This window comes from Alligator mississippiensis, chromosome 8, assembly GCF_030867095.1.
Source record: "Alligator mississippiensis isolate rAllMis1 chromosome 8, rAllMis1, whole genome shotgun sequence".
NCBI classification, from domain to species: domain Eukaryota; kingdom Metazoa; phylum Chordata; order Crocodylia; family Alligatoridae; genus Alligator; species Alligator mississippiensis.
This window is the reverse complement of record NC_081831.1, coordinates 24,536,839-24,564,147: the sequence shown is the minus strand read 5'-3', so window position 1 is coordinate 24,564,147 and position 27,309 is coordinate 24,536,839. Positions and strand designations below refer to the sequence as shown.

The 27,309-nt window shown below is 55.4% G+C and overlaps 1 protein-coding gene and 1 long non-coding RNA gene across 2 annotated transcripts; one reads left to right on the top strand and one right to left on the bottom strand.

Moving 5' to 3' along the window:
• The first annotated feature begins 19,920 nt into the window (after positions 1 to 19,920).
• Positions 19,921 to 23,483, top strand: TGFBR3L (transforming growth factor beta receptor 3 like). Its single transcript, XM_059732993.1, has 6 exons — positions 19,921 to 20,033; positions 21,670 to 22,153; positions 22,536 to 22,740; positions 22,949 to 23,062; positions 23,144 to 23,214; positions 23,343 to 23,483. Exons 1-5 carry the CDS (start codon positions 19,921 to 19,923, stop codon positions 23,203 to 23,205), a joined length of 978 nt encoding a protein of 325 aa, XP_059588976.1. The 3' UTR covers positions 23,206 to 23,214; positions 23,343 to 23,483.
• Positions 23,484 to 23,491: 8 nt separating this feature from the next.
• On the bottom strand, positions 23,492 to 25,673 carry LOC106739069 (uncharacterized). The gene is made up of 4 exons (XR_001372266.3): positions 25,500 to 25,673; positions 24,372 to 25,024; positions 23,967 to 24,132; positions 23,492 to 23,814 (listed from the first exon to the last, which is right to left on the bottom strand). It is a non-coding gene; the product is annotated as an uncharacterized LOC106739069 (long non-coding RNA).
• Positions 25,674 to 27,309: the final 1,636 nt, after the last annotated feature.

The following is a 27,309-nucleotide window of genomic DNA, read 5'->3' as shown; positions in this document are numbered from 1 at the left end:
GTTGCGGCAGGGTTAAACTCACGAGTGGTTAGACTCCTCATGGGCTGATTTCGCCTTCGGCTTGCTGTGAGAGTAGGGGATAGAAAAACCTTTTACTTTTTCCCATAACAAGACACAGGTCTTATTTGGGGGGGGGTGTGGTATGTGGGGAAATATGGTACATTCCTAGTGGCTTGTGCTTCTCCTAGGTATGGGGGGAGGGGGTTGGTGGGGAAACCAGCACTGGGCCCAGATGGGTGAAAGGAGCAATGGTGTGGGGAGGGTCGCTTTCTTGGTTGACACTTTAGTGCATCAAGGAGGGGCTTGTGTGGGGTAATAACTGGGGGTGCTTGGAGGGGGGGATTTCTCTTCCCCCTCTGAGCCCATTCCCATCTGCCTTTACTCAGCTCAGCTGCCTCCTCCCCTCCCCTCCCCCCAACCTGGCAGACTCTGGTGGGGGGGCTTTCCCTGTTCCCAGCTCTAGGAGGCAGGGTGGGGCACGGGGGGTGTGGCGGCCAAATCATTGCTTCTGGCTGGGCAGGGAGGGGGGCATACCTCACTCTTGTTTCTCTTCCCCCCCTCACCCTCCGCTTGGATAGTGCAGCACCAAGCATCGGTCGGTCCCACAGTGCCTCTGGGCAAAGCCAACCAAAAAGGAGAGGGGTAGCTGAGAACCAAATGGACCTGTCCCTTCCCCCCAGCCTGGAGACAAATGGGGATCCTCTGTATATCACATGGGCTCATCCCTCCTCTGTTTCCCTGCCTTTGTTGTTAGGTGGAGGGCACAAGAGGGCTGTGTTTTGCCCCCAGCGGTTGGGGCAGGAGGGGGCAGCTCAGTGCTAGTGAGTTGGCCACCTTTCGGGCCAGGAGCTCCATCTCAGGCCCCAGGAACAGAGTGTTGTGTGTTTATCACAGGCTGGAAGGATCTTCCCCAGCCCACCCCCACACCTCGCTGGGAGCTGGCCAGGCAGTAACATCACAGCAGCAGGGAATATTTGGGGTCCAACTAGAGGATGTCGCCTGTTTGCCTTGGGATGGAAGCAACTGGGTCTTCTCTAGTCTGCGTGGGTGATGGCTCAGATGCCCTTAGCTTCCAGCACCTGGAGAAGACCTATCCCAGGAGCCCACAGGTCAACCCAGGCTCATCCTCCCATGGTTGACTGGGCCAGGACTTCCTTTCATCAAAGACCCACAGACATCTCCAGCTGGCCTTGTAAACAACTCCAGTGCCTCCACTCAAGATGGTCCCTTCACCCCTGACTCTTCTAAGAGTTACTACCTGGATCTTTCCTGGAGCATCATGGAGCCAGGTCAGGGCAGCTCCACCTTGCTGGTGCCTTCGGGACAAGGTGGGCATAGAATTTCCTGGTGGGAGATGGACCACTCGGATCATCATCTGCTGCTAGGATCTGGAACCAACTTCCAAGGGAAGTGGTGCTTGCTCCTAATCTGGGGGTCTTCAGAAGGAAGCTAGATAGACACCTTGCTGGGGTCGTTTGACCCCAGCATTCTTTCCTGCCCATGGCAGGGGGTCAGACTCAATCTGCTCAGGTCTCTTCTGACCCTACCAACTATGAAACTACGCGGGCCAAGTGCTTGGGGCTGTACATTCTGGCTGGCTGTTGTCTCAGTAGTTTTTAGTTGGTGAAAACTTCATCCCAGTATGAACGCAGCAGTGTCTTAAGAGTGAAGCCAAAGGTTTTCTGGTAGTGCTTGCAGAAGCTGCTGGCCACATGGGGCCTGGAAGGAATTGCTGCCCCCCCCCCAACCTCCCCTTCTCCCCCATTGCTACAGGTGTCAGGGGCTTTATTGCTTTGCTCAGCAGTGTGGGTATTGGCTGCAGCCCAGGCTGGAGGTTGTGAACTGGGCTGTTCCAGTGCTCCTGCTGAGACCCAAACCCGGAGGGTCTTGCTCCTCTGCTTAGGGTCAGACTGATGCTATATTTGGGGTCAGGAAGGAATTTTACCCCTCTGGTCAGGTTATGGGCTGGGGGGTTTCTCCTTCCTTTGTAGAGGGGGCCCAGCCCCTGCCAGTGGTCTCTCCACTGCATTGAATCCCCCCTGGCAGCAGCTGAGTCCTGCCAGCCCTTGACCCCTGGCTTCCCTAGGCAGATTCTGGGGGCTCTGGGCATCTTGGAGTAACAGGGCTGATTGTTATGTGACAAGGTTGTTGTGGGATAGCTCAGACCAGGACATGGTTGGGAGGGTTTGGGTGGAGCTGATGCTGCCTGGAGCAGAAGGTCAGACTAGATGTGGCCTCTGGAGAGGTCTTCCAACTCCATATCCACAATCTGATGTTATGATGGTTGCTATAGATAGAGGTGGGTTACAAGGCAGAAGGGGGAAACCAGTTGAATCAGGGTTTGGAATGTGTGGACAGACTGGTGTGGGATGTGGGACAGGGAGGTGGGTAGAGAGAAATGTTGAGCAAGAAATATAGTGGAAATTTGCCGAGCTCTTAATGCTGGCACAGGCAGTCTGAGGGAGTTGTATGTCACAGGGCCCCAGGTGCCCTGCAGTGGGGGAGGGAGATGGTGAACATGGAACAAAGCCATGCAGTGTTGTAGCCAGGTGGTTTGCAGATCTAGGAGAGGATCAGGGAGACAGAGAGCTCTGCTGGGGCATAGGATGTAGAGAACGAGGTGTGGTGATCCCTGTAGGTTGCAGGTTCAAGTGGTGGGAACAGGTTGGATGATAAATTTGGTGGGTCTCTGGGGGATGATTTGACTGGTGGGTTTTTCTACGCCATGTCCTGTTGAGGGGGGGAGGGGGGGGGGCATTGGTATGTTTTGAAGACTTGCCTTGGCTTTTGTAGATCAGTGAGGTTGATCTGAGGCACTGCCTCCTAGGCATCTTGCTTCTGGAGTTCCACCTACTTCTGAGAGCCTCCAAAACAGGGTATTCTTCAGCCTTCTGCAGAATGTGGGCAGGGGGCATCAGGAGATGTCTGAGGAAGGAAGAAAGGTCTTGAGGATGTTGGAAGAGCAGGGAGAGAAGAGCAGAGAATTGTTCAGGGAGCAGATGGAACTTGTTGGCTTGGACAAGCATAGACAAGCATTGGACCAGGATGTTTTAGCCAAGCTTGATGTTCTGGGAGCAGGGGTTGGGCTAGCTGTGAACCTCCTAAAAATCCTTCCAGGTCAGTATCTCTGTAGTTCTGTGAATGTGAAGGTGTGTTCATGGTGGGACTGAAGTGTCTTCAGAGGCTTTTTCAGAAGGTGGCATCTGCCAGAGGATGCAGCCTGGTCACATGCCACTAACCTAGAGGCTGAAAGTAGCAAGTTGCTTCTCAGGGCCAGCAATAGAAATTATTTTCAAGGGCAAAGGCAAACTCCAGGGGACCTTGAGAGGATTCAGATTTGGCTGTGTCCTAGCCCTGTCTGACATCTGGGAGGATACAAGGACAGCTTTGAGACAGCTTAAGGAAATGCTCATGCTGTCTAAGAAGATGGGTCCACAAGGCAGAAGAGAATGTGCTGAACGGGAGAGTGTTCAGAAAAATGGAGGAGCTAATTAAGTATGAAAAAGGTAACGAGGATGAGAGACTTGGGATAGTTAGCTTGAGGAGGAGGAGGTAGGAGGTGGGTTGGTTATGGAATGCCAATATCTGTGTAGGGAGGGAAGTTGATAAATGGTTCTTTGATGAAGCTTGTGAGGATGGAAAGACATCCTATGGCCAGAAGCTGGGATGAATCCAGGTGGACATGAAAGTCCAGTGATGGGCCAGAAGCCACAAGAAGCAATACTTTGTTCATTGCTTAGTACAAGACCCGCAATGAAAAGATGGCATTGGACAGTGAGGTCTGTAGTTGGGGGTCCACCCTGCTGCCTGGAATGACATGTATTCTGGCTTTGGTGGCTATGTGCTGTTGAAGGGGACGTTAGCCTTGGGCCACGCAAGAGCAGAGTGGAAGATGGAACTGACAACAGGAAGAGGTGATGCTGTGGTGAAGGGTCTGAAGCCCAATAGGAGGAAACCATCACAAAAGAGTCTCTAAGGGGAAAGACTTGATGGTTTCTTGGTGCCTCCTGGTAACCCCTGTGGCTTGGACCTTCTCTAGAGCCTGGTAAAGTCTTGGCAGGTGCTGCAGTGGACGGCACTCTGTGTAGGAGCTTGAGTGGCTGATGGAGTCCACTGCCTTGTGACATGACCTTGGCAACTGCTCCATAGGTTCTCCACTTGCCAGCCAGCCCGTATCCAACAAACTTATTGGCATAACCATTTGGACTCTTTTTGCTCTTGTCTCATTAATGGCCATTGGTAGGGAATTAGCTCTGCTACCCAGGGGGCATTAACCTGATGGTCCCAGGAGAACTTAGGAACAGGGGGCCTGGAAGGAACAATTGCAAGTGAATTTTAAGGGGGTTGGCGAGGTGTGGTCTGGGGACAGCCACCCCAAGCAGCCATTTAGTTTGGACCTTGCCAAATCCATGAGTTAGGTTGGGAAAAGCATGGGAGGATTCAGTGGGGTTACTTCACCCCCGCTTGGCCGTGCATTTGTTCCCAGAGTTATGGGTTAGGTTAGTGGGGGCTAACCTCTGAAAGGTATGCTGCAAATCAAGACCTGAGCCCTCCTTGAGCACCACTCTGACCTCCTTCCCTTCCCCCATCAGCTGCTCTGCTGTCTGCTCCCTGCCCTAGCTGCCACTCTGCTTTTTGCTCTGTACCCCATTGGCTGCTCTGCTGTCTGCTCCCTGCCCCACTGGCTGCTCTGCCACCTTCTCTCTGCCCCAGCTGTTGTTTTGCCTTCTGCTCGGTGCCTCATCAGCTCTTCTACTCGCTCACTGCCCAATGAGATGTGATCTCCAGAGGGCCTTGCCAGTCCAGCTGCTCTAAGATTCTCTGATATTCAGGGAATATTTGGGAAGTCTGCATTCAGTGTAGCTTTGATTAATGTCTTTGGAGCTGCCTTGGGTTGCCTCGGCTGGACACGGGGCCCTGCCTGCCTGGGCCAGTTCTCTAAGGGTCAGTTGGTTTCAGCTGTCTGATGCCCCTGAATTATGATCAGGTCTTGGTTACAGCCCCACTGCTGTCTGTATACCCACGTGCAATGTGATTGGGTGTCAAGGACACTTCCTTGAAGTGTCAGCCTGGCCTTTTAAGAAATCATGGCCTGATTCCTTGAGAATGTAAGTCCATGTCCCATTGGGCATCAGGATCAGGTGCTTGGTTTGCCCAGTATTGCACTTTGACTGCCCCTGCCTCAGTCTAAAAAGCCAGAGGGCTGGAGGGGAAACTGAAGCACTGCAAGTAACAGGGTAAGGAGGGGATCTAAGGTGTCCTGAATTGGGGCAGCCAGTGGATATATGATCCTTCTAAGCTTTACGTTGTCTCTGTGGGTTTTGGTTAGTGTGGGACTCTGGTGCTCACACTTCTAGCTGCTGGTCCCACCTCTTACTGGCTGCTCCAGGGGCTGACATCAGGGTAAGATTGTTACTGGTTTCCAACAACAGACCATTAACCCCAGCTGCTTCCCCCAACTCACTTCCAGTTCCCTACATGCTGACGTCTTCCCAACTTCTTGCCCTCCTCAAAGTGTGTCCCTCTTCTTAAGGGCAGCCCACCCTACTTCTTTCGCACCGCCACAAAACCCAAATCAAATACCCTGTGCGTGTGTGTGCGCGTGTGCATGGTGGGGAGAATGGAGGGGGGGGGGAAAGGGATGGAGGCTTTTTCAGTGATTTAATGGGGAATATTTTTTTATTTGTGACAGAATTATGTGGGGGGGGGGATGGGACAGAAAAATGCAGTTTTATTGCATTTTTAAGGTGATTTTCATTGAATTTGAATAAACCCATGTGAATTGGAATCTTCCATCCAGGCAGTTCAGTGGGTTTCCTCCACCTCCACTCTTCCCTTTGTCACAGACCTGACAGCAGCTCATATACTTTGAATCACAGCTTTGTTTTTTTGCCTTTTCTCATTGGCTGCGTGTGGGAACGTGTGGATGCTTGGGGGGGTGAATTTTAAAGAAAAACCAGTTGCGCACACACACGCGCGCGCGCGCACACACACACACACACACACCCCTTGTCATGCCAAAGGTAAGGCAGAGAAATAGTGGGATAGACTATGATATTCTAGGCATTAGCATTTCACTATATTATCTATATATTCTATATTATTATTATTGTTATTGTTGTTATTATTATTATTATTATTATTATAAATGCGCATGTTAAAAAAAGACAAACTGAATAGGTGTAACTTCTATTTTCTGTGGAAAGGGACTTTTAAAAATTGGTCCTACGTTGCTCTGGACTGATGTGGAGACCCTGTCCGTTACCATCTTAATAAGTTTTAGTGGGTTCTCCATGTGGATTGTGGTGGGGGGTGGGGGGTGGAGATAAGGGGCTTACTGGCTTTGGGAGCTGCAAAAGGAGTGCAATTTGCAAAAGGACTCAAGGAGTCTGGACCCTGCTCTCAGCTGTGACCAGAGGATGCACGGCCCCATATCAGAAACTGATGAGGCTTCTTTGTGCCTGAGCCCTGTCTGGAGATGTCAGGATTTCATGAAAATTACTGTAATTTCTCAGACACAACACATGGACTTCCTCTCCAAATCAGCTTTCCCTGAGATTGGAGTGTGTGTATTAAGCATGGGGAAAATGGTGGGGCAGGAAGCTGATTTTCTGCTCGAGAGGGAAGGCCCCCTGCCTTGATTCCTGCTCCACAGTGCATTCAAGTGGCTGAGGAAGTCAGTTGACTTAATGTCTCATTGTTCTTTTCTCCACAGATGTTAACAGCGCTTTCTCCTTTTGTACTGGTCTTGATGTTTTGCTAACCGAGCTAACCTTTCTTTGGGTAATGTTGCTGTCTGATAGCTGTTTCTGGTTGTGTCTCCTCCTATTTATCAATTCTGAAGACTAGCTTTTTTCAGAATCCTAGCTCCACCCATGTAGACCAGGCTTCAGCAACAGCTTGGGTATCAGCTTTAGTTAAGTAGGAAGGGGAGGGGGAATGAACAGAAGACAAGGCTCTGTTCCTGCTCTATACAGCCATAATGGGGAGGGGGGAGGAACCCTCCTTTTTTTCTTCATTCTGCCTTTCAAAAACACAGTGCATATTTCTATCTTGGGGTGTGTTGGAAAATAAGGTATTTCTTTCTCCCTCTTTCACTCGCACTCTCTCTCTTCCTCCCCCAGCTTGTTAGAAGGTGTCACCTGGGTCAAAGTCAATAAGAGGCCTCTGGGAGCAGAGCAATTGTTACTACTGAGTAATAACTCTTGGCCCAGCCAAAAACAGGGCTGTGACCTTGTGTAGCTGGCTGGTGTTTTTCTTTTTGCCATCTAAATCCAGAGTTGAGTCACATGACAAGTCTTTGTGACCAGCTACTTAGTTTTAAGTTCTTTGAAACATCCCTTTTATTCCCTCTCCCCTACTCTTCCTTGTCAATTACAGCCAATGGCAATTGACACACATTTCATTAGCCAGAAGGGAGGGTTCTTTTGTGGGTGGTTGTTTTTGTGTCTTTTTAATTTGTGGGTACCAAGGTCCCCCTCTCTGCCAGCTGGATCCAAGGGCTGTCCCTCTTTTATCTTGGCTTGATGTGGAGTAGATCAAAGTTACTGTATGTCCTGGTTTATCACATTTGCCTTCTCCACCCTCCATCAGATTTCCAAAGATGGGCTTCATGTTTTAGCTGAAGAAGCTGATTTTCTTATGCTGGAATAGAAGCATGGAGATGAGGCGCTCTTTATAGCTGTGAGAGGAATAACTGTCACTGGTGCCTGAAGCAGCCAGTGAGCTGCTGCATATGGTCAGCCATGACATGGCATGGCATGGCAGGTGGAGGGGAAGGTCCTTTCTTCTGTAGGCTGCCTTCCTAAACCAAGATTTGGTCACCTAGAGGTGTATGGTATGCAGGAAAACACAGTAGTTTGATTATCTGTGGAACCATGTGCAGGGAAAAGGTAACGGAAAATTAGCATCTTGAGCAGGGAAACGAAGAAATGGTTTTCCCTTTGTGATCAGTCTGGCAGCGATATTGATAAAATCTAGGCAGCTCTCTTAAGTCTCTCTCAGTGAAATTAAAATTGAGAGGAAATTCCATAGCTAGGAGCCAAAATCCCCTCAAGGATTATTTATTCCCTGAGAGAGAAGCTTGAATTTCCTCTCTCTACAGCAGAGAAGAACATGGAAGTCAAGAAGGGTGTTAGGATCCATCAAGGTATTTAGGATCCATCTGAGGATTCCTAGTGGTCAAGATGAACTTGGTTCTTGGGGGATATGAAGCCAAGCAAGATCCTTGGAAAGGTGTTGGCAGGAAGTGGGAGGAGCTAGGTGTGTGAGTGGCCAGAGAGTGTGGGTGGGGCAGAGGAAGGGGGAACTGACAGGCCTGAGCAGGGATTGTATTGAATGCACAGAGTGGAGGGTTCAGGTGCATTCTCGTGCTTCCACCTTCTTTCCTCTTAGCTCTGAGGGAAGAAATAGCTATAAATACTCACCTATCGCATTCAACCTTTCCCCCCAAAAAGGCCACCAAAATTGGGCTGTGTCTTAATCAGGGAAGCTGATTTTTCACTTGGGGTAGAAGGCATCTTCCTTTGATTCCTTCTCCACTTGGTAGCAGCTGTGGCATTTCTACTGAGGCAGCTGAGGGAGTCCATTGACTTCACAGTTGATTGTTCTTCACTCCACAGGTGTTAATGACCCTCTTTGCTTGTTAATAGTCTTGATGCTCCACTAATCCAACTAACCTTTCTTTGGGCAATGGTCCTGGTCTCTCCTGTTTCACAGCACCAGAAATACTTTTTAAGCTCTTTTCGAAATCCTAGCTCCACTCATGGAGATTAGACTTCAGCAGCAGCTAGGGTTTCATCTTTAGTTAAACGGGAAAGGGAGATGGGGAGTGAGCTAAAGATGAGGCTCTAGGCAGCCATCATGTGGGAAAAATCTTCTATTTTTTTCCCTTTTTACCAAAAACAAGGTACAAGTCTTAAGGGTGTGTTGTATGTAAGAAAATACGGTACCAAGACTTGTGGACAAGACTATTCCTGATCTCCACTGAGCTGATGTTCAGAGAATTATTGGTAAGGAGGGAAAAGGGGACAGGGTTTTTTGGTAGTGGGTTCACTGAAGTCTGTTCTTGCCTTGGTCCTGACAAAAGCCATGTGACCACAAGGCCCAATTTCCATTGGGCCTCAAGATGCCAAAGTGCTTGATGATTTTGCAGGGCAGGGCAGTCCCAGCCTGAGCTGCTGGGGTAAAAGCTGCTTGTTATGTACATGGATAGGGGTAAGAAGTATTAAATAGTGCCTCCCAGGGGCCAGGGTGGGCAAAGAACTTGGGTGTGTCTGGATGAATCTGATATCTGCACAGAGCGCTGGTTTGCGTCTGGGCACACGCTTGGGAGGCTGGACTCCTAGGTTCTTCTTCCAGCTCCAAGAGGGAGGTAGGGGCTGGGAGCTCGGGCTCTTGGTTTCTCCCAGCTCTTGGAAAGACTTGGGGTTTTGTGAATGAGACCTGGGTTGGGCTTGAAAGCCTGTACTCCTGGGTCCTCCCAGTTCCTAGATGGACTAATATTACTTGAGGGGGAGTTGAGTGGTGGGGCCAGGAGCCCAGACTCCTGGGTTCTCAAACCCTAGGCCCAGACCAGCCTCACCTTGTGTGTGTGCATGTGTGTGTGTGTGGTTCTCAAAGAAGCCACAAAGCCAAGGCAGTTTTCAGGGTGCTTAGATTTCTTTTGCTTTTGCAACCAATTGCCCCTTGTCAATTTCAAAGCTTTGATATGGCAAATCGAGTGGAAACCTTTTGGGGCTCTAAGGAAGGCATTTTTTTTTAAATTTGCTAACCTCTCCCTTGAGAGGAATTGCCTTTGCTAGGAAACAGGACCTATCCTCAACTCGCAAGGGTTCGACCTATTGAGAGCTTCCAGGCAGCAGGAGGTCATGGCCAAATCAAAGACTTGTGAAACTGACAAGGTTCCTGATCCTCATTCCTGTTAGCTCCAGTCTTAGCAAAGAGTAGGATTTTCATTGTCCTAGGGAACATCTTAGAACAGATAAGCAGTTCCCAACTTTTGGGTGCTTTCTCCCTTCTAATAGACACTTGCCTGGGGCTGTCTTCCCTGTCCTCTGTGTTTCACTGTGGACATCTTTCCCAACTCTCTTGAGACACCTGGATGAATTTTCCTGGTCCTGACATTACTTTGATTTGGCCTCGCGGCCATTATCCAAACAGCCTGGTGGTAGTTCTCGCTTTGCTCCCACCCAGCTCCATCTGATGTCAATGGATTTTCTGAATTAAAAAGAAAAAGGAAAAAAAGGGAAAAAATAGGCACAAAATCCACAAAAATATTTTTAAAGGAAACTTGTCAATTTATTTTTTAATTGTTCTTTTTTTTTTTAACTCTGTTTGTAGAAACCCTCTTAGATGCTTGACAATAAAAATTTCTTTCCTTAAACCCCTCCCTTTGTCTCTCTCCACTCACCGGATGGTCTTATTTGACCTAACAGTCCCATTCTTCACAAAGAAACTTAACAAATAGATGTTTCCTGGCTTGGCAGTGAAATGCAGCTGCTTCTGGGGTGAGACATGGCAGGTTTTCCACAGCTGTGTTGTAAAACACAGATCTCAGATGATAAAGACTCAAAAACCCTGGTCAAATCCAGAAGCAGATGTGCCTGCAGCTGGGGCAGGAAGGTGATTTTTACCCCCAGTGGAAATACCTTATTTTCTCACATATAATTTGCACCATTTCCTCCTCTCTCTCCCCCCACCCCTTCCTCCACAGCTGCTAGAAATGGAAGTGCACATTATATGCAAGAAATACGGTAAGAGCAGTTTTGATGAAAGAAGGAAAACCTGCATGCAGGAAGCAGTATCATGAGCAAACTTGGCCCCCTCCCTGCTGCTGCTCAGTTGCTTCCTGAAAGAAATCTTTTTTTTTCTTCATTCTGCCTTTCTGATGTTGAGGAATGTTGTACATTAGAAAATACAGTAAGCTGGATTTGAGGGATAAATGGGTCTTGAAGGCAAAATGCTCTTCATAATCACCCTTGGTTGTAGGCTTCCTTGGAAAGTCAAGGACTTGGTCCTATCCTGTCTACAGGTGTTATATCTGTGTGGGGAGGGGGTGGGTTAATGAGCAAGATGGAGCCTTAATTAATTAGAAACATGGTTTTATGGCCGGTCTCTTGTGGTGTCGGCTCACATAGGTTTTGCTCCATTTGTTCCTCTTTCTTCTGGTTGAATGGTGGGTCTTGAGCTAGCAGTTGCAACTCAGGAGAGCTTTGGGCCCTTGTAGACAGTTCTTTAAATCCATCAGCTCCATGTGAAATGGGGACCAAATAAGCCAATTAAATGTTGGGCATCACATGGGCAGGTCATTAGACAGGCCATTAAAACTACCAGCTCTGTGCACAGCAGCCGTCAGAAAGTCAAATAATGTTAGGGATGTAATGATGCCCCATTATAAACCCATACCTTAAATCCTGTGCCCAGTTCTGGTACCTGCACCTCCAAAAAGACCTAGAGAAGGGCAACAAAGATGATTCATGGTATGGAGGGGCTTTCATGTGAGGAGAGGCTAATGAGAGGGAGAGAGAGTGAGTGGTGTGGATAGACAGAGCATGGGGTGGATAGACAGATGGAGTGTGTGGTGAATAGATGGACAGATGGTGTGTGAGGTGGATGGATGGATGGATGGAATGGGGGTGGTGGAAAGATGGATGACCGAGTGTAGGGTGAATAGGTGGACAGATGGCATGTGGAGTGGATAGGCAGACAGACAGGCCTGTTCAGTTAAGAAAAGATGTTTAAGAGGGGAGAACATCGAGCATCAAGAGTTTACAAAATACTAAATGGCAGAGACAGTCACTAGGGATTTATTACTGACTAGCTCTCCTAGGACAAGAACAAGGGGTCACCACATGATACTAGGAGGCCTTCAGTTTAGAAGTAACACAAGGCAGTTCATTTCCACCTAGTGGGTAATTAAAGGGTGGAACTCACTGCCACCAGATGTGGTGGTAGCTGAGAGTTTAGTCACATTCACCAAGGCATTGGACACATTCTTGGAGGACAGGTGCATCAGTAACTATTGAGCACAGGAGTGAGGGGCACAGCCTCTGAATCAATTTCCTAGACCTTAAATGCTGGAGGCTGCAAGGGAGAGAGGAATTGGGGGGGAAAGCCCCAGTCAGACCCAGTTCACTCTCTCTTTCAGCATCCACTCTCTGTCCATGTGACACAGAAGACTTGGCAAGGTGGATCTGGGGTCTGACCCAGGAAATGGCAGTCCCTCTGTTCAAAGAAGGGAAATGAGAATCTGCGGGGCGCCCACAGCTTGAATACTATGTCCCCGTGTCTTCAAAAGGATGGAGTAGAATTAGAACAAGGCCAGAGAAAGGCAAGCAAAATGATCAGGGGTATGGAGCTGTCACTATACCAGGAGAGACTGAAAAAGTCTGAGAGTCTTCATCTGGGAAAGGAGAAGGCTGAGATGAGGATAGGACAGAGCTCTCCAAAATCAGGAAGGGTTTGGACCAAGTGAACTGAGAACTTCCACAAATCCCAGGATCTTAGTACCAGGAGAATCAGCTGGAATGGGCAGGCCATGGGTTCAAACCTAACAAAAGGCAGGGCTGTGTGACCTGCATGTGGAGAATGCATGAAATTCATCACTGTGGGGGCTGGTAGGGGTTGAGAGCAGAGCATGGGTTCAATAAGGGAGCCTGGATAAATTAATGGTTGGTAGATCTATTCATGAGAGAGGCAGGTAGCTGTGTCAGTCTGAAGTCAGAAGACAGGGTAGGTCTATTCATGCCTGCTGAACAGGATGGTTGAAGAGATTTCCTCTGGAGGCCAGGAACGGTATTGAATAGAGGATGGTTCTCTCTAGCAATAGGCCATTTAGTGTTCTCCCTCTATAGCAGGGGTCAGCAAGATATGGCTCATGGGTTGTATCTAGTCTGCCGGCTGCCACTGAAAACCTGAGGAAGGAATGCTACACCCTGTGCCACTGCTTTGCCATTGCCAGGGCAGGCTGGGCTGCACAGTGTGCAGACTCTCTGCCCCCCACATCCACCCACTCCCTGCCCGGCTTCCTGTTGGCACTGTGGCTGCACAATCCTGGCACTGTGGCTGCTGGCAGTAGGGTCCTCATGGGGTGGGATACGATGCAGCGTGTGGGTGAGTGGGACCGCTACTGGACCTGCTGTGATGAGCCACTGCTGCCGTGGCATCACTAGATTGTGCTGGCTGTGGGGGGGGCTTAGTCCAGGGTAGCCACCCCTCACTTTCCTAGTGGTGCGATGGTGGTGGCAGCGCCTAATCATGGAGGGGTGGGTGGGATGGCTACTTGGCGCGCTGCATCACCTGTCCTGTGTGGGCCCAGTTGTTGGTGGCCGTGGTGTCAGGACTGCAGTGCCAACAGGAATTCAAGCAGGGGGCTGGAGGAGCCTGCATGCCGCACCTCCTGTCTGGTCCCAGCTATGGCAGAGTGGAGTTGTGTGGGGCGCAGCCATCCTTTCTCAGGTTCCTGGAAGTGGCCAGCGGACCAGATAGGATCCATTGCCCCCCTCCAGCTCTCAACAGTTCACCAAAACTTAAGTGACCCCACTCCAGCCCAAGTTATTGCTCACCCCTGCTCTATATCATCCAGATCCTAGGCTGGATGGACCATTGGCCTGATCCCATGGGGCCCTATTGAAGTTCTTATGCGCTGTGACTGTTCATTCACTGCTGGGTTTTATCCCAGAGGTGGCTGCATTCAGCAGTGGGAGTGGGTAGTCACTAGGACTAGGTTCTATGACTCTTCATTGACAGCTGGGTTCTACCCCAGAAGTGGCCACATTTACATCCCAGAGCGCAGCTGGGTGGCTTCTCATGGCAAAACTCCATTGAACTTTACCTGGATTGACTGATTTAATGAGGCTGAAAGGGCCCACCAGGCATGCTCCCTCCCACCTCAAGACTTTGCTCAAACCTGCTGTGATATGACACAGCTGCATTGGATTTAAAGGAAGAATAACCCTGGCAGGCAGCTGTGTCTTCAGGGCTTCTCTGCCAGCTGGAAGCCAAAAGGTCAGTGAGGTAACTATGGGCAGGTGAGTGCGGTTGGCTCTCTGAAGGCTGACTCAGAGGGGCTGTTCCCACATTCCCACTGGCTCCCAAACCTGCTAGGCCCTCACGCTTCTCTCCTGGGCATAGGAGGAATGACAGGGGAAAGTGAGGGACTGAGGGCCAGAAAAAGAACCCAGGAATCCTGACTTTCTGGCCTGTATCCTAGCAACATACTCTTCTAGAAAGCAACAGTAGGCACAAAAGTGAATTACCATGTTTTGTTATATACCATACCCCCTTGGATAAGACCCATTTTTTGGTAACACTAGACACGGATGTGAATTACTGTATTTCCTTACATACCATGTGCCCTTGGGTAAGACAAACTTCTTGTTGTGCGGATGGGAGCTTGAAGGGGGAAAATCCATGATCTCTCTGGAATCTCCCTGGCTGTAGCATGGGTGTCAGACCAGACGAGGCTGTGGGTGGTCACTTAGAGTGACCCTAGGCAGGCGGGGCTCATACCAGAGAACCATCGCAGTCCAAGTGATCAGGCCAAGAGTTAAGGTGGTATTGGGGTCAGGGCAGGTGGTAGATTAGAGCAAAGCAGGGGCAAGGACTGGGTCAGGCAGAGGTTTGAGAAGCCCACACAGGAGTGATGACGTTGGGACAAGTCCACCCAGGAAGTGTGTGGGGGGGGGGGGGCGGGTTCTAGTCTCCCTGTCAGGGGCTTGTGGTTCCCATAGGTCCCCCTTGCCGCCCAATCAATGTCCTCATGGGAGGGGCCAGGCTGAGCTGGGACTGGGTCTGCTTAGCTGCCCGGCTGCCCCATGGACTTTGTCTTTGTTGGCTCCGGGTTCAAATCCTGTAACAACAGGCTCCTCATGGCTGAAGATCAGCCCCACAGCAGAGCCCACTCCATGGAGCACCGGAGAAAGCAGATGTGACCACAGTGGGGGCTGGACGAGACTGCCTCCACTCGGGGGTCTACTGTGAGGATTTCCCAGGCTTCTGGGCTTTGCTGGTTGCAAGACCAATGACTTGAAGTCCCAGCAAACTAGGTTTCAATTGGATCTCAGGAAAACTCCTTGTTAGAGCAGGGAGGCAGTGGAATTGAAGCCCAGGGGAGTTGTGGGCTGCTTCAGCACTGAGAGGTTCAAGCAGAGGTTGGGCAGCCACTGGTTGAGGACGATGGAGGTGTAGTGATGCCTGTGTTCTACTCTGGGGATTTCTCAGGCTTTGCTGGTTGTCCCCTCCCCTCACTTTCTGCTCCATGTGTCAGGGGGTTTAAGCCTCCCTCAGAGGCATGGGGTGTTGGCAGCAGCCCAAGCTGGGGTGGTGACTGGAGTATGCCAATGCTCCAGCTGGAACTCAACCCCAGAGGGTCCTGGCTAGAGGGTCTTTCACCTCCACCTAGACTGATGCCAGATTTGGGATCAAGTAGGAAATTTACCCTGTGGTCAGATTAATATGGACTGGGGTGGGTATGCCAACACAGCCTTTGCCTGGGATCTCTTGAACATGCATTACCAGCCTTTGTCAGAAGCAGGATGTTGGCCACTGTGGTCCCCCTGCTTTCCCTGTGGCAGGGTCAGGTGTGATGTCTGGTGCTATCAGGGCTGACAGTAGTATAACAAAGAGTTTAGATGATGGATTTGTCTGGGATGGTTTGGATAGGACTGATCCTGCCTCAGGCAGGGGGTTGGACAAGCTTAATTTCTCTAGTAGTTCTATGAACTTCTCCCAGGGTGCAAATCTTACTACCATATTTCCTTATATACCACACGTCTTTCTGCCAAAATCCACCTCCAAAACTAAGGGGTGCATCTCATTTTAGCGGGGTGCGTGGTATGCAAAAACGTATGGTCTCTATCAAAGGCTGTCCTAGCAGTAATTTGGCCCTCAGAAGTGGGAATTGGGAAGTGAAACTGACTAGCAAGGTTGAAACTGGCCAACCCAACAGCACCCAAAGGGGAAATGAGGTCAGTGTTTCTCATTCCACCCTCAGACTGTTGAAACAAAGGATTTAAAACAAGCTGTTTTTGCCTCCACTCTCATGGGAGGACTCTGTTGAGGGGGTCAGAGCTAGGACTACTGGGTTCTTTTTTTTTCTGGCACCCCAGGGTAAGTTGTGGCTTTTTCAATGCCTCTTTCTATGTGGTGCAGCCAGTCCCAGGAATACAAAGAAGCCAGTATCAAGAATTTACAATGGACAAACCTTTAAGGTGCTTAAGTACCATATTTACCTGCATATAATACACACCTTTAAAACAAAATCCGGTCTGCCAAAATTGGGCAGGGACGGGAGGCAGTGTTTGTTTTTTGCATTGGAATACAGGCATGGGGATGCTGTAATGGCTGCCAGGGGCTGTGATTTGCTTGCTCCCAGCTGGAGGAGGCAGAGTCTGCACCTCGGCATCACACCCCCTGCCCTTGCTTGCAATGAGAGGTTTAACCCTCTCACACATGCTGCCAAATTGGCAACAGCTTTTGGCTAAGCTGGGTGGGAAGAGGAGAATGGAGTCTCCTGCATAGTCAACATTCAGCCATGGGGGAGCCTGCACTACAGCAGGGAAGATTCGGGGGCTTTTCTTCCCTTTGTTTTCCCTTTTCTGAAATGAGTCTTATTTAGGGGCATGTGGTATGCAACGAAGTACAGTAATTCCCACTGTCAGGTTGGAAACGGGTGGGTTACCAGGATACAGGCCTAAGCATCAGGACTCCTGGGTTCTTTTTCCAGCTGTCAGGAAGTTGCCAGCCCCTCGCTCCCCTCCTTTGCCGATGGGGGACCAAATATTGCTAACAAGCATGGACAGTGAGTTCCACTTGTGTCCTGTACTGTGGCTTCTGGGATAGATGGAGGCCTCGGAGCAGCCCCAATGGCTGTGGGAGCTTCTGGGCATGGATCAAAACCCCTTTTGCTGCTATGTGCTGAAGCTTGCAGCCTGGATCCGGACCCCTTGGAACCTCTGCTCCAAGAACACACCCTCACTCCAGCAGCAAAGTGGGGAGCTGCTGATTTCCTCCCCACAAGTGACACTGGACACGGCTGGATCTGGCCTGTTCCCAATCTCTGCCCCACCCCAGAGAAGCAGGGACACGCTGTGCAGGGGCGGGGGGTTTGCCTGAGGGACTCTGCCCCAGGCTTTGGAGGAAGGAAAAGACCTGCCTAAGTCCTGATCCCTCCTCCTGACCCCACGACCCCCCTCCTAGGAGCAGCAACATCCATATCAATTCTGGCATCAGTTTCCAGCTCTGAGCTGGGCCCCAGAATGACCCTGATGGGGGATCAGTTGCCACGAGCGCCTTAAGCCCTTGGGCCCTGGCAGCCTGGGTGGCCTTGGGGGTGGCTTAGCTGGGAGGTGTTACGTGGGGCTGGGGTGGGGTGGGGAGTCTGGGGGGAGCCACGTGTACCCTGGGCCATGGGGTCCCCCCCCCCAGCTGAGATCAGGGGTCTAGAGGGCAGTACTATGGCCCAGGGGCTAGGCTGGGAATGGGGGGGTCTGGCCCCTCCCTGCTTTGGGGATCAGGCAGGGGTGGGGGCCCCCAGATCAGGTAGACCCAGACTGGGGGGGCTTCACCTGCCTCTGAAACAGGGGTGGGGATTTGAATCATGCCCTCCTAGCCTGGCAAGGGCAGGTCAGGGGTGGGGGCTGGATGTGCCAGATACTGGGGCTGGCAGCCCAGACATCTGGGTTCTTTCCCAGCTCTGGTAGGGGAATGAGGACTAGTGGGTTTATAGTGGGGAGAGAGAGGAATAAGGACTCCTGGGCTTTTGCCCTGTTCTGGGAAGGGAGTGGGGCTGGTGGGTGAGAGCAAGTGGCCGGGAGCCTGGACTCCCAGGTTCTTTCTAGGCCTGTCTGGGAGGGGAGAAGGGGCTGGCAGAGGAGATCTCTGAGCCAGGACTCTTGGGTTCTCTCCCTGCTCTGCCACTGTGGGTCAGGGTGACCCAGGCCATGGCCATGTGTGGGCCCTGCCCAGACCAGAACCAGAATCCCTAATCCACCCATCAACATAGTACCAGGGGGTTCTCCTCCTGGCTGGACCCCCTCCTCCCAGGGGAGGGGAGATTGGAGCCCCCAGTACTCTTAGCAGTCTCCTCCCACAGGCACTGCCTGTCCTTGTTGCACCCAGCTCTGGGGTAGGGCACATAGGTGTCTACTCATCTGTCTGCCCCCACCCTGGATTCCTGGCTCCCTCAGCACCAGCCAACCCCGAGTCTGAGCCCCCCCAGCCTGTAACCTGACTCCCCAGTGACCCTGGCACCAAGTGCATAAAAACTCCCCGCCACCTCTCTGTGGACCCAGGCGTCCAGGCAGCAGTTCTGACACCTGCTCCCAGAGTCAGGTACATGACTTGATCTATCCCAGCTCAGGGAAGGGAGTGGGGTGTAGTGGTTGGAAGGGGGTGGGGGAGCTTGAGGAAGGGAGTGAGGTTTAGTGCTTAGAGTTGGGAGTGGGGAGGGCTTGTCTAGGAGCCCAGATGCCTGGGTTCTATCCCCAGCTGGGGCTCAGTGGACTTTCTTGGGGCAGGTGGTAGTTGGGGAGCACTGAAGGGGAAACAGCACTGTCCTGGAACCCTCACCCCCACCTTTTCTGGATTCACTCTAGTTTCTCACCCCTCCCAGGCCCAAAGGTCCCCAACCCTGCTCTGGGCCATGGGGGTTGCCTGGGGCTGGAGCCTCTGCCTGCTGCTGCTACTTGGGGGCTGCCCAGCAGGTGGGTGAAAGGGGTGGGGGTAGGTGGTCTGTTTCCCCTCCTGGAAGTTGGGAGAGAACCCAGGTGTCTGGGCTCCTGGCACTCCACTGTCAAACCTCTCAGCCCTCCCATTCCCTTCCCAGCGCTAGGGAGAGAACCCAGGTGTCTGGGCTCCCAGCTCCCCCTGCTCTAACCCCCTACCCCACACTCTTGTCCTACAGCAGGGAGAGAACCCAGGTATCCACTTCAGCTGCCCCTAGTTTCCCTCTCTCCCATGGTGGGGAGGGCACATTGGGAACCCCTACCACCATCTTAGTGCCCCCTCCAACTCTGCCTTCTCCTTGCAGGGCTCCCTGAAGCTACCAGCCCCCCTCTCTCCCCCAGAAGCTGGGAGGGTAGTGGGACCCCCCTGGGGCAGGAGCACCCCTCAGGGGGGGCAGGCAGGAGGCTACAGGGGGCACTGTTGGTGACTTGTCTCGACCACACACTGGCAGCTCGGGTCAGCCAAAAGGAGCTTGGGGTGAGTGACTTGGTCTGGGGGGGGGCACTAAGGGGCAGGGTGGGGAGGGCAGCAGGGGACACTGCCCTGGGCATTGCTCTGGGGGGCGCTGTGCTACAGGGGCTGGAGAGTCCCACGGGGTGCTGTGGTGGCAGGTGCAGATGGGGTTGCTGTGCCCTGGGCATTGCCTTGGAGGAGCACTTGGGGGCGCTGTGCTGCAGGGGGCACTAAGCAGCCCGATTTCACCCCCCTGCCCCCCCTCCAGGCTGCTGGCCTGGCTCCCTCCCATGTGACCTTGCAGGACCCCAGCTGCGTTGCCCGCAGCACCCTTACCCACTTCCTGTTGGAGGTGCCACTAGTGGCTTGTGGGGCCCAGTGGGTCCCTGCCCCAGGTGGGGGGCACTACGAGAACGTGGTGAGTCCAAGGGTGTTGGGGAAAGGCTGTGAGGGTGAGTGAATCAGGTTGCAGAGACCGGGGCTTGGGATTGGGAGACAGGCGATGGGACTGGGAGAGCTGTAGCTTGAGACCTGAAGGCTTGGTGCTTGGGAATGGAAGAACTGGGGCTTGGGATCTGGAGTGCAGCTTTGGACTGGGAGAACTGGAAGACCTGGAGCCTGGGATTGGGTGGACTGGGAGAACCGGGGCTTGGGATCTGAAGGAATGGAGCTTTGGACTGGGAGGGCTGGTCTCATTTCTTCACACACCCCCCCCCCCAGGTGGTACTGTGGGGCCGAGGGATGGGGACAACACCTGGACACCTGCTGGAGGACGAGCCTGAGGTCTTGGAAACCATCAAGGTGAACTGGGCAGTGGGAGCAGGGGGTGGCCCAGGGCTGATGGCAGGGTCAAGGTCGTTAATCCAAGGCTATCTTTTTTTTTACTGATATTTTGCAAACTTTTTCCTGATGACCACAGGATTTTGTTTTTCACTGAGGTGTGTTTTACATCATGTAAATGCAGTCCTCCTGCCAAGGCCTGGACAAGGGCCAGATTCAAATGTAGGGGGTTGTCAACAACCCCAGTAAAAAAAACCCCAAAACCAAAAATTGTCAGTAAAAAAAAACAAAAACAAAAAACGTTGTTGGTAAAAAAATAAATAAATAAAAAATCAATTCAAATAAAAATGTATAGGTAAAAATATTAAATTTTCAATAAAAAATTGTCAGTAAAACATGTGACTGTTGGTAAAAATATTCAATTTTCAGTAAAAAAAACCCCAAACAATAAAGATTGTCAGTAAGAGAGTTGCAGATTGTCCATAAAAATTGCTCTTGAGTTGTCAAGCCTGGCTTGACTGCAGTGACGGTTTTACCCCCAGGGGTCCCTTATTCACCCCCCTACCCTGATGCCCCCCAGTACTGCTGCCAGGGTTGTCCTGGGGGGGGGGGGGCAAATTAGGTCAACTGCCCCGGGCCCTGCACTTTGGGGGGCTCCACAGAGCCAGGTGGAGAGGCCATGGCTGCCGCATTTGAAGTTTAGCCTGCCTTTCCGCCTAGTGGGTTGGATGACTCTTTGCTTGTTCTGGCTGGATGTTCCAGCTGCCACCCCTCCTGCTGTGTCCCATGTACTTTCACTCCCCGGTGTAAGTGTGCCATGGGATGGGGAGGGGGGCCCCACGCAGGCTACTTTGCCCCAGACCCTGCTGTGATTGTCTCTGGTGGTCCCACTCCCCCGTCCCAGCACAGACCCCAGAGGATGGTCACCTGCCTGGCACCCAGCACTGTTACATCAGGGAGGCAGCAGCAGCAGCATATGGCTGGGGGGAGTGGTTATGATGGCTCCCATGGGCTACAAAGCCCTGGGAAGATGCATAGAGCCCCAGGGCCTGGGACTGGGAAGACAGACTGCCAGTCACAGCCTTGGCACACTGTTCTCCCCCAGGTCTCCTGCCCCTCTGTAGCCCCACACCTATCACCCCAGGCCCCACCCCCTTCCCTGCAGGCCCCTCTCCCACACCTGGGCCAGGCGCTACTGAGCCTGGAGGTGTCAAGCTCACCCAGATTTCCAGCACCCTCTGGGCCCTGCACCGTGCCTGCTAACGCCCGCGTCTACGTCCAGGTAGGGGCGCCAGATTCTTGGCCTCTCCTATATCCAGCAGGGAGTTGAGGCGGGGCAGGGCTTGGAGCCCAGATGCCTGGGTTCTATCCAACTCTGGGAGGACAGTGGGATATAGGGGGAATTAGAGCAGTGAGTTTGGGCGCCAGGACACCTGCATTCTCTCCTAGCCCTGGGAGGGGAGTGGACTAGAGCTAGGGGGTGGGGAACTGGGATCCTGGATGCCTGGGTTCTATCCAGGCCTGGGATCTGAGAGGCTGGGACAGAGAGCTGGGGTGCCTGGGCAATCCCAGACTTGGGAGAGGGGAGTGGGGGTGTAATGGGGTGAGGAAGGGTGCCCAGACACCTGTGTTCTCTGGGAGAGGAATGGCAGGGGCGGGGGGGTCTGATGGGCTGGGGTGGGGAGCCGGGACTCCTGAGTTGTCCCCCAGACCTGGGATAAGAGTGAGGATCTCCTTGGGGAGGGGTAGGGATGTGTCCAGTGCCCACGTGGGGCTCTGCAGCCCTTCCTGGACACCTCTTTTTCCGGGAGGAGAATGGGGTCTGGTGGGATGGGTGCCTGTATGCCTGGGTCCCCTGCCTCCCCTCTCCTGTCCCCAGGCCTCACTGGCGGCCTTTGACGCAGCGCTGAGCTTCTCGCTGCAGCTGTGCGCGCTGTCCCCGCGCTCAGCAGCGCAGCCCCCCGGCCCCCACGTGCTGGTGCGGGGCGGCTGCGCGGCCGAGCCCGGCGTGGTTCTGGCGCCCCCTGAGCGGGCAGGGCTGGGGCCGGCCCGGGGCCGGGCGCTGCCCCCCGGCTGCCAGGAGCGCCGGCGCCTCAGTTTCCCCCTGCGCCCGCGCTCCAACCACTCCATCCAGTTCCTGCACTGCCGCCTGGCCCTGTGCGCCCAGCGCCCCCGCGCCCACGGCCTGCCCCAGGTGCGGCCACGCCGGGCTGCGCGGGGGCCCGGACGCCCGCGTGCTCTGGGAGGGGAACAAGGGGGGGCTGCGGCCTGGACACCTGGGGTCTTAGGGTGCATGGGGAGTGCTGGGGCCCAGGCGGTTGGGTTCCCTGGGGGGTAGGAGGGACTGGGGCCTCCGACACCTCTGGGGATGGAGGGGGGCTGGGTGTTTGGGCTCTCCGAGGGGGGACACGGGGGCCAGGAGGGAAGGGGGCGGGGTCCGGACACCTGGGGCAGGTTTTCTGGGGGGGGCAACTCCGGGGTTCCCTGCGGGGGAAGGGGGAGGGGGGAGTGTGTCAGACTCCGGGGGCGTGGTTTCCCCATCCAGGCCCCGCCCACTCCGCACCACCCCCTTTCAGTGCCCGTCCCCGGGTGGGGCCTGTGACGTCAGCGCCGAGGAGGCGATGGAGCTGGGCGGGGGGCGGGGCCAGCGCACCATCACCAAGCCAATCATCGTCACCGTGGGCGGGCCGGGCCCCGCCCCCAGCTCTGCCCCCTGGTGGCGCCCGGTGAAGCTGCAGCGTCCAGCGGCGCCCCGGGCCCGCCCCGGGCCCCCGCCCAAGGGTGAGTGCCCCTCCCCCCACCCGGCCCGGGCGGGAGGCTAGTGGTTAGAGCAGGGCCGGCTCGGACCCCGCCGAGCTCGGGGGAGCGTCCGAACGCCTGGGCGGGGTCTGCCCTCGGGGCAGGCTCTAGTGCCCGGACGCCCGGGTCCCTGCAGCCCGCAGCCGCTGCCCGGGCTTTCCCGGGGGGCTCATGGCCCCATTGCCCGCAGCCCCCGCAGCCGCCCGGGGCCTGGAGCTGCCGGTCGTGGTGGCCATCTCCTTCTCGGCCTTCGTCATCGGGGTCTCCCTCGCGGGCGGCGTCTGGCTCCTGCACGGGCGCACGGGTAGGGTCGGGTCGGGTCGGGTCGGGGGTGCGGGGCGCTGGGGCGGGAGTGCGGGGGGCCCTGACGCCCTGTTCCCTCCAGGCCCCGCGGAGACGCCAGCTCGGAGCCCCCTGCCTGCGGCCCAGCCGGCCCCCCGGGCCTAGAAGCACCGGGTAATGCGGATGGGAAAGCCCCCCCTGCCAGGGAGCTGCCCCTTGGCCCTAGTCTGGCCCAGTGGGCAGAGGCCGGGGGGGCTCTGTAGCTGCCCCCAGGCACTGACCACCCCCGTCTCTTCCAGCAGCCCCTGGCCAGGAGCCCCATGGGGGCAGAACCAGCAGGAAGCAGCAGACGGAGCCACCCCTGAGCCTGGCCTGCCCCCCTCTAGCCCCCCCGCCCCCCGCGGGGCTCTCAGGCCCACCGTGCTATAAATTTGCCCAATGGAGACATGCCTGTGTGTGACTGTGGGCGCTTGCCCTTTAATGCCCTGGAGGTGTGGGGGGCAGAAGCCCTGGGGGCCCATGGGGGGTGGTACCCCCTGGAGCTGCCACAGCCTCCAGGGGGGCGCTGGGAGGTCTGAGCCTAGGGCGGTGTGGGCGCTGGGGGGGGCCCGTGTGCATCGTAGTGGCGCCGCAGGTCAACTTTGCGCTGGAAGCTCTGGGGGCAGCGTGGGCAGGCAAAGGGGCGGTGGCCACGGTGCCGGCGGCTGTGGGTCAGCAGGTTGGAGCTCTGGCTGAAGGCCCGGCCACAGACCCCGCAGCGGTGTGGCTTCTCGCCTGCAGGTAGTAGGGGGTCAGGGGGCAGCGTGGCCCTCGCTCCTGCCCTGTGCCTTGCCCGTGCCCCTCCTGACCTGCAGCCTTCCCACTGCCCCACAGTGCCTCTCCTTCCCACCCCAGTGCCCCCCACTCCCAATCCACAGCCCTCGCACCGGTGTGAATGAACGTGTGCTTCTTCATGTCCGACTTCTGGTGGAAGCGCTTCCCGCAGAAGGGGCAGGGGAAGGGCCGTGTGTCCGAATGGATCAGCAGGTGCGTGGACAGCGTGGACGAGCGCCGGAACTGCTTCCCGCACACGCTGCACGGGAAGCTCCGCTCCTGGGGGGCAGGTGTCAGCTAGGACCCCCAACCCTGCCAGTGCTCCTCACTCCCGACCCACAGCCCCTGCCTCCCCTCTCTGGCCCTACTGGTACCCCTCACTCCTGACCCACAGCCCCTGCCCCTCCAACCCTGCCAGGCCATGATATCCCAATACCTTCATTTCCCTGAGGTTCTCCCCATCCTCAGCCAGTCCCCCCACCTTCCGCTGTCCCCAGAGCTGCCCCTGCCCCACACACCTGTGTCTTTCCTGCACCTGCTGCGGGGGCTCCCTCTGGCCTCAGCACCGTTCCTTCATGGGGCTCCCAGGGGGTGCCTGCCCCACAGCTCAGCTGCAGGCCCTGGGAAGGGGAGGAGCTTGGGGGGGCTCTGTGCCACTACCCCTTCCTTCAGCCCAGGCCCCTCACTCCCTGTTGTCAGCACACCTCAGCGGGTGCCCAGGCACTACCTTTAGTACCTGACAAATGTGCAATGCCCAGCACCAAGGAGGGGGTGGGGCAGGGGAGGATCTCCCCCAGGTGCTACTGTATTGCATCTTATAAAGTGCGGCACTCAGCGCCAGAGAACCAGTGGGCCCAGGAGTTACCGTAATACACCTAATAATGTGCAGTACTCAGGACAGAGTCGCTTGGGCACTACTGTGATGTTTCTAGTCATGCATCCTGTGGTTGGGAGACAAGGGGTCTTACCTTGTCGCAGCCATTGCAGCAGCTGGGGGGCTTGGCGAGGAGCAGGAGGGAGCCCAGGAGGCCAGGGGGTGCTGTATCCACCCTGTCTGGCCTTGGTCCTGTTCCCAGGCTCAGCGCTGGGGGCAGGATGCCTTGGACCAGCGGCTGCAGCTCGGGCCCAGGGCAGCTGCTCCAGAGTGTTGCAGCTGGGGGGGTGCTCAGGCCTGTGGGGTGGTGGGGAGCTGTGAATGGGAGGTTGGGGCTGTTTCCCCACCACCCAAAGAGGCCCTGATCCTGAGGAGCATAGGCTGCACAGCCCTTTGCCCCCCTCCCCCAGCCCTGCTGGTGCCCCTCACTCTCAACCTGCAGCTCCCAGGGGGAGGGGGCTAATCAGGCCAAATCTGGGGGTGAGGGTGGGGCAACAGGGATGGGGGGGCAACCCCCCTTGGGGCCTTGACCTGGGGCCACAGAATGGGGTAGGGGTTAGGAATGGAGAGGGGTGGGGGGACTTTGATTTGGGGGCATGGGGGGGCATAGGACAAGGGCCCCTATCCCAGAGTGGGGGTCCCTGATCCTGTCCTCCTCCATCTGGTACTGCCAGCCTTGCTCCAGGTGCAGTGGGGTGGGAGGGAGTGGTAGGCAGATGCTGCAGGCTGAGAGGAGTTGGGGGTGGTCTCTGCCCATAGGTGGGGGAGTTACCTGGCAGGGGCAGGCAGGCCCACTGTGGGGAGAGCTCCAGCTGCTGGGGGGGGTGCTGCCCCAGGCCCCCCCTGCTCCCGCTTGATGTCTCTGGCCTGGGGAGATGCTCTGCTGTGCAGGGTCCAGGCACTGGGGCTGGGGTGGGGGCACAGTGTTGAGGACCCGCAGGCTGCCACCTCCTCCCCCTCACGACACAGTTCCTGGGGGACAAATGCCTACTCCTCACCAGGTCCAACCCTCCCCAAGGCTCCTGCTCCTGCCCCCACCCCTACCCCATGGTTCCCCCTGCACCTTGCTGATGACCCATTTGCAACCTGCAGCCCCCTCCCACCACCCTGCTGGTGCCCCTCACTCCCAACCTGCAGGTCCTGCCTCCTCAGCCTTGCCAAGCCCTTACCCCACCCAGCCTTGGCCGGCGTTCACTCACTCCAGACCTGCAGCCACTGCTCACCCAGGGGGTACTTTCTGCTCTGCACTCACCCCTGGGCTTCTCCAGCCGTTGCCCCCCATGGCTTGGGCCCCTCTTGCTTCTCACCAGGAAGGAGCGTGGCATCACAGCTGCAGGGATTGGGGGGTGGGGTGCGGTTTGCACCACATTTGAGGGGGGGGTCACTGAGACCCTCCCCCAGTTCTGGGCAGAGCTGAGCTGAGACCTCCCCGCAAGGTAGAGCCAGGGGTTTGCTACGGCTCTGGGAAGAGAGTGGGGTTGTTGGGGTGGGGGTGGAGCGGGGGGTGCTGGGAGCCTGGACACCTGGGTTCCATCCCAGGGCTGGGACAGGAGTTGGTGGGGGAAGGATGGGGGCCTTAGAGCTGAGAGCAGGACCCATGGCTTCATCAGGGGAGGCAGGAAGGGGGCAAGAGGTTCTCCCCCCCCCGCCCCCCGAACCAGCTACATGACACTGGTACTGGTCTTAGACCCGATCTGTGCCTCAGTTTCCCCATCTGGGCACTCAGGGCTGTGGGCTTTGTTGGGGAAGAACCCAACTCCACTCAACACCGCATCCTCCCACTCCTTACCCTTCCCATGTAAGAGACCCTGGGGTGAGGCTGAGGACTGCCACCCACGCCGCCCCATTTCAGCCCGTGTGTGCCCCCTGGCAAGTTGAGTTTGTATCTTCCCCCCTGCCCTCCCAGTGACACCTGGCTAAGGGAGATGGACAGACACCTCCCCCCCACAGCATGGTGCAGTTGTTCCGCAGGTGTCCTGCTCCCCCTAACCTCCAATGTGGGCCCCCTGGACTGAGGCTGTTATCCTCAGAGGGAGCCTGGCCTATGGCAGTCAAGTGTGGGATGCTGATTTACACCCAGGGAGTGCTGGCTCCCAGGGGAGGGAAGGTGACGGAAGGCCCATGCTCAGGCTCCCCCAACTAGCATGGGGGGAGGGGGGGCAACTGCCAGGGCTGGAGGGGGGTGGGGGGAAAGGTGTCCAGCCCATGTCTTCGCAGGGGGCAGGGTGCTAGGAGCCCCGACACCTGGGTCCCGTGCCTAGTTGTAGGGCAGCAGTGGTGACCTGGGTTCTGTCCTTGGCTCTCAGCTCCATGTGGCCAGAGCCAGATTCCCCTCTCCTCAAGTCTGGAGACCCCTGATGCCCCCCTGACTCCCCCACAACCCACTCAGCCTCATGGGCCCAGGCCCTGGGGCTCACTCACCTGCAGCCTGGGTGCTGCGGGGGCCTCTGTGCTGTGCCCTGGCTCGTGGCCCCCGGGCAGGGAGGGACAGCACAGGGCAGGGCCCGGGGGCTGTGCAGCCAATGGGGCTCCCAGGCAGGGCCGACGCTCCCTGTACCCAACCACAGCCGGCTTCCTCCCGC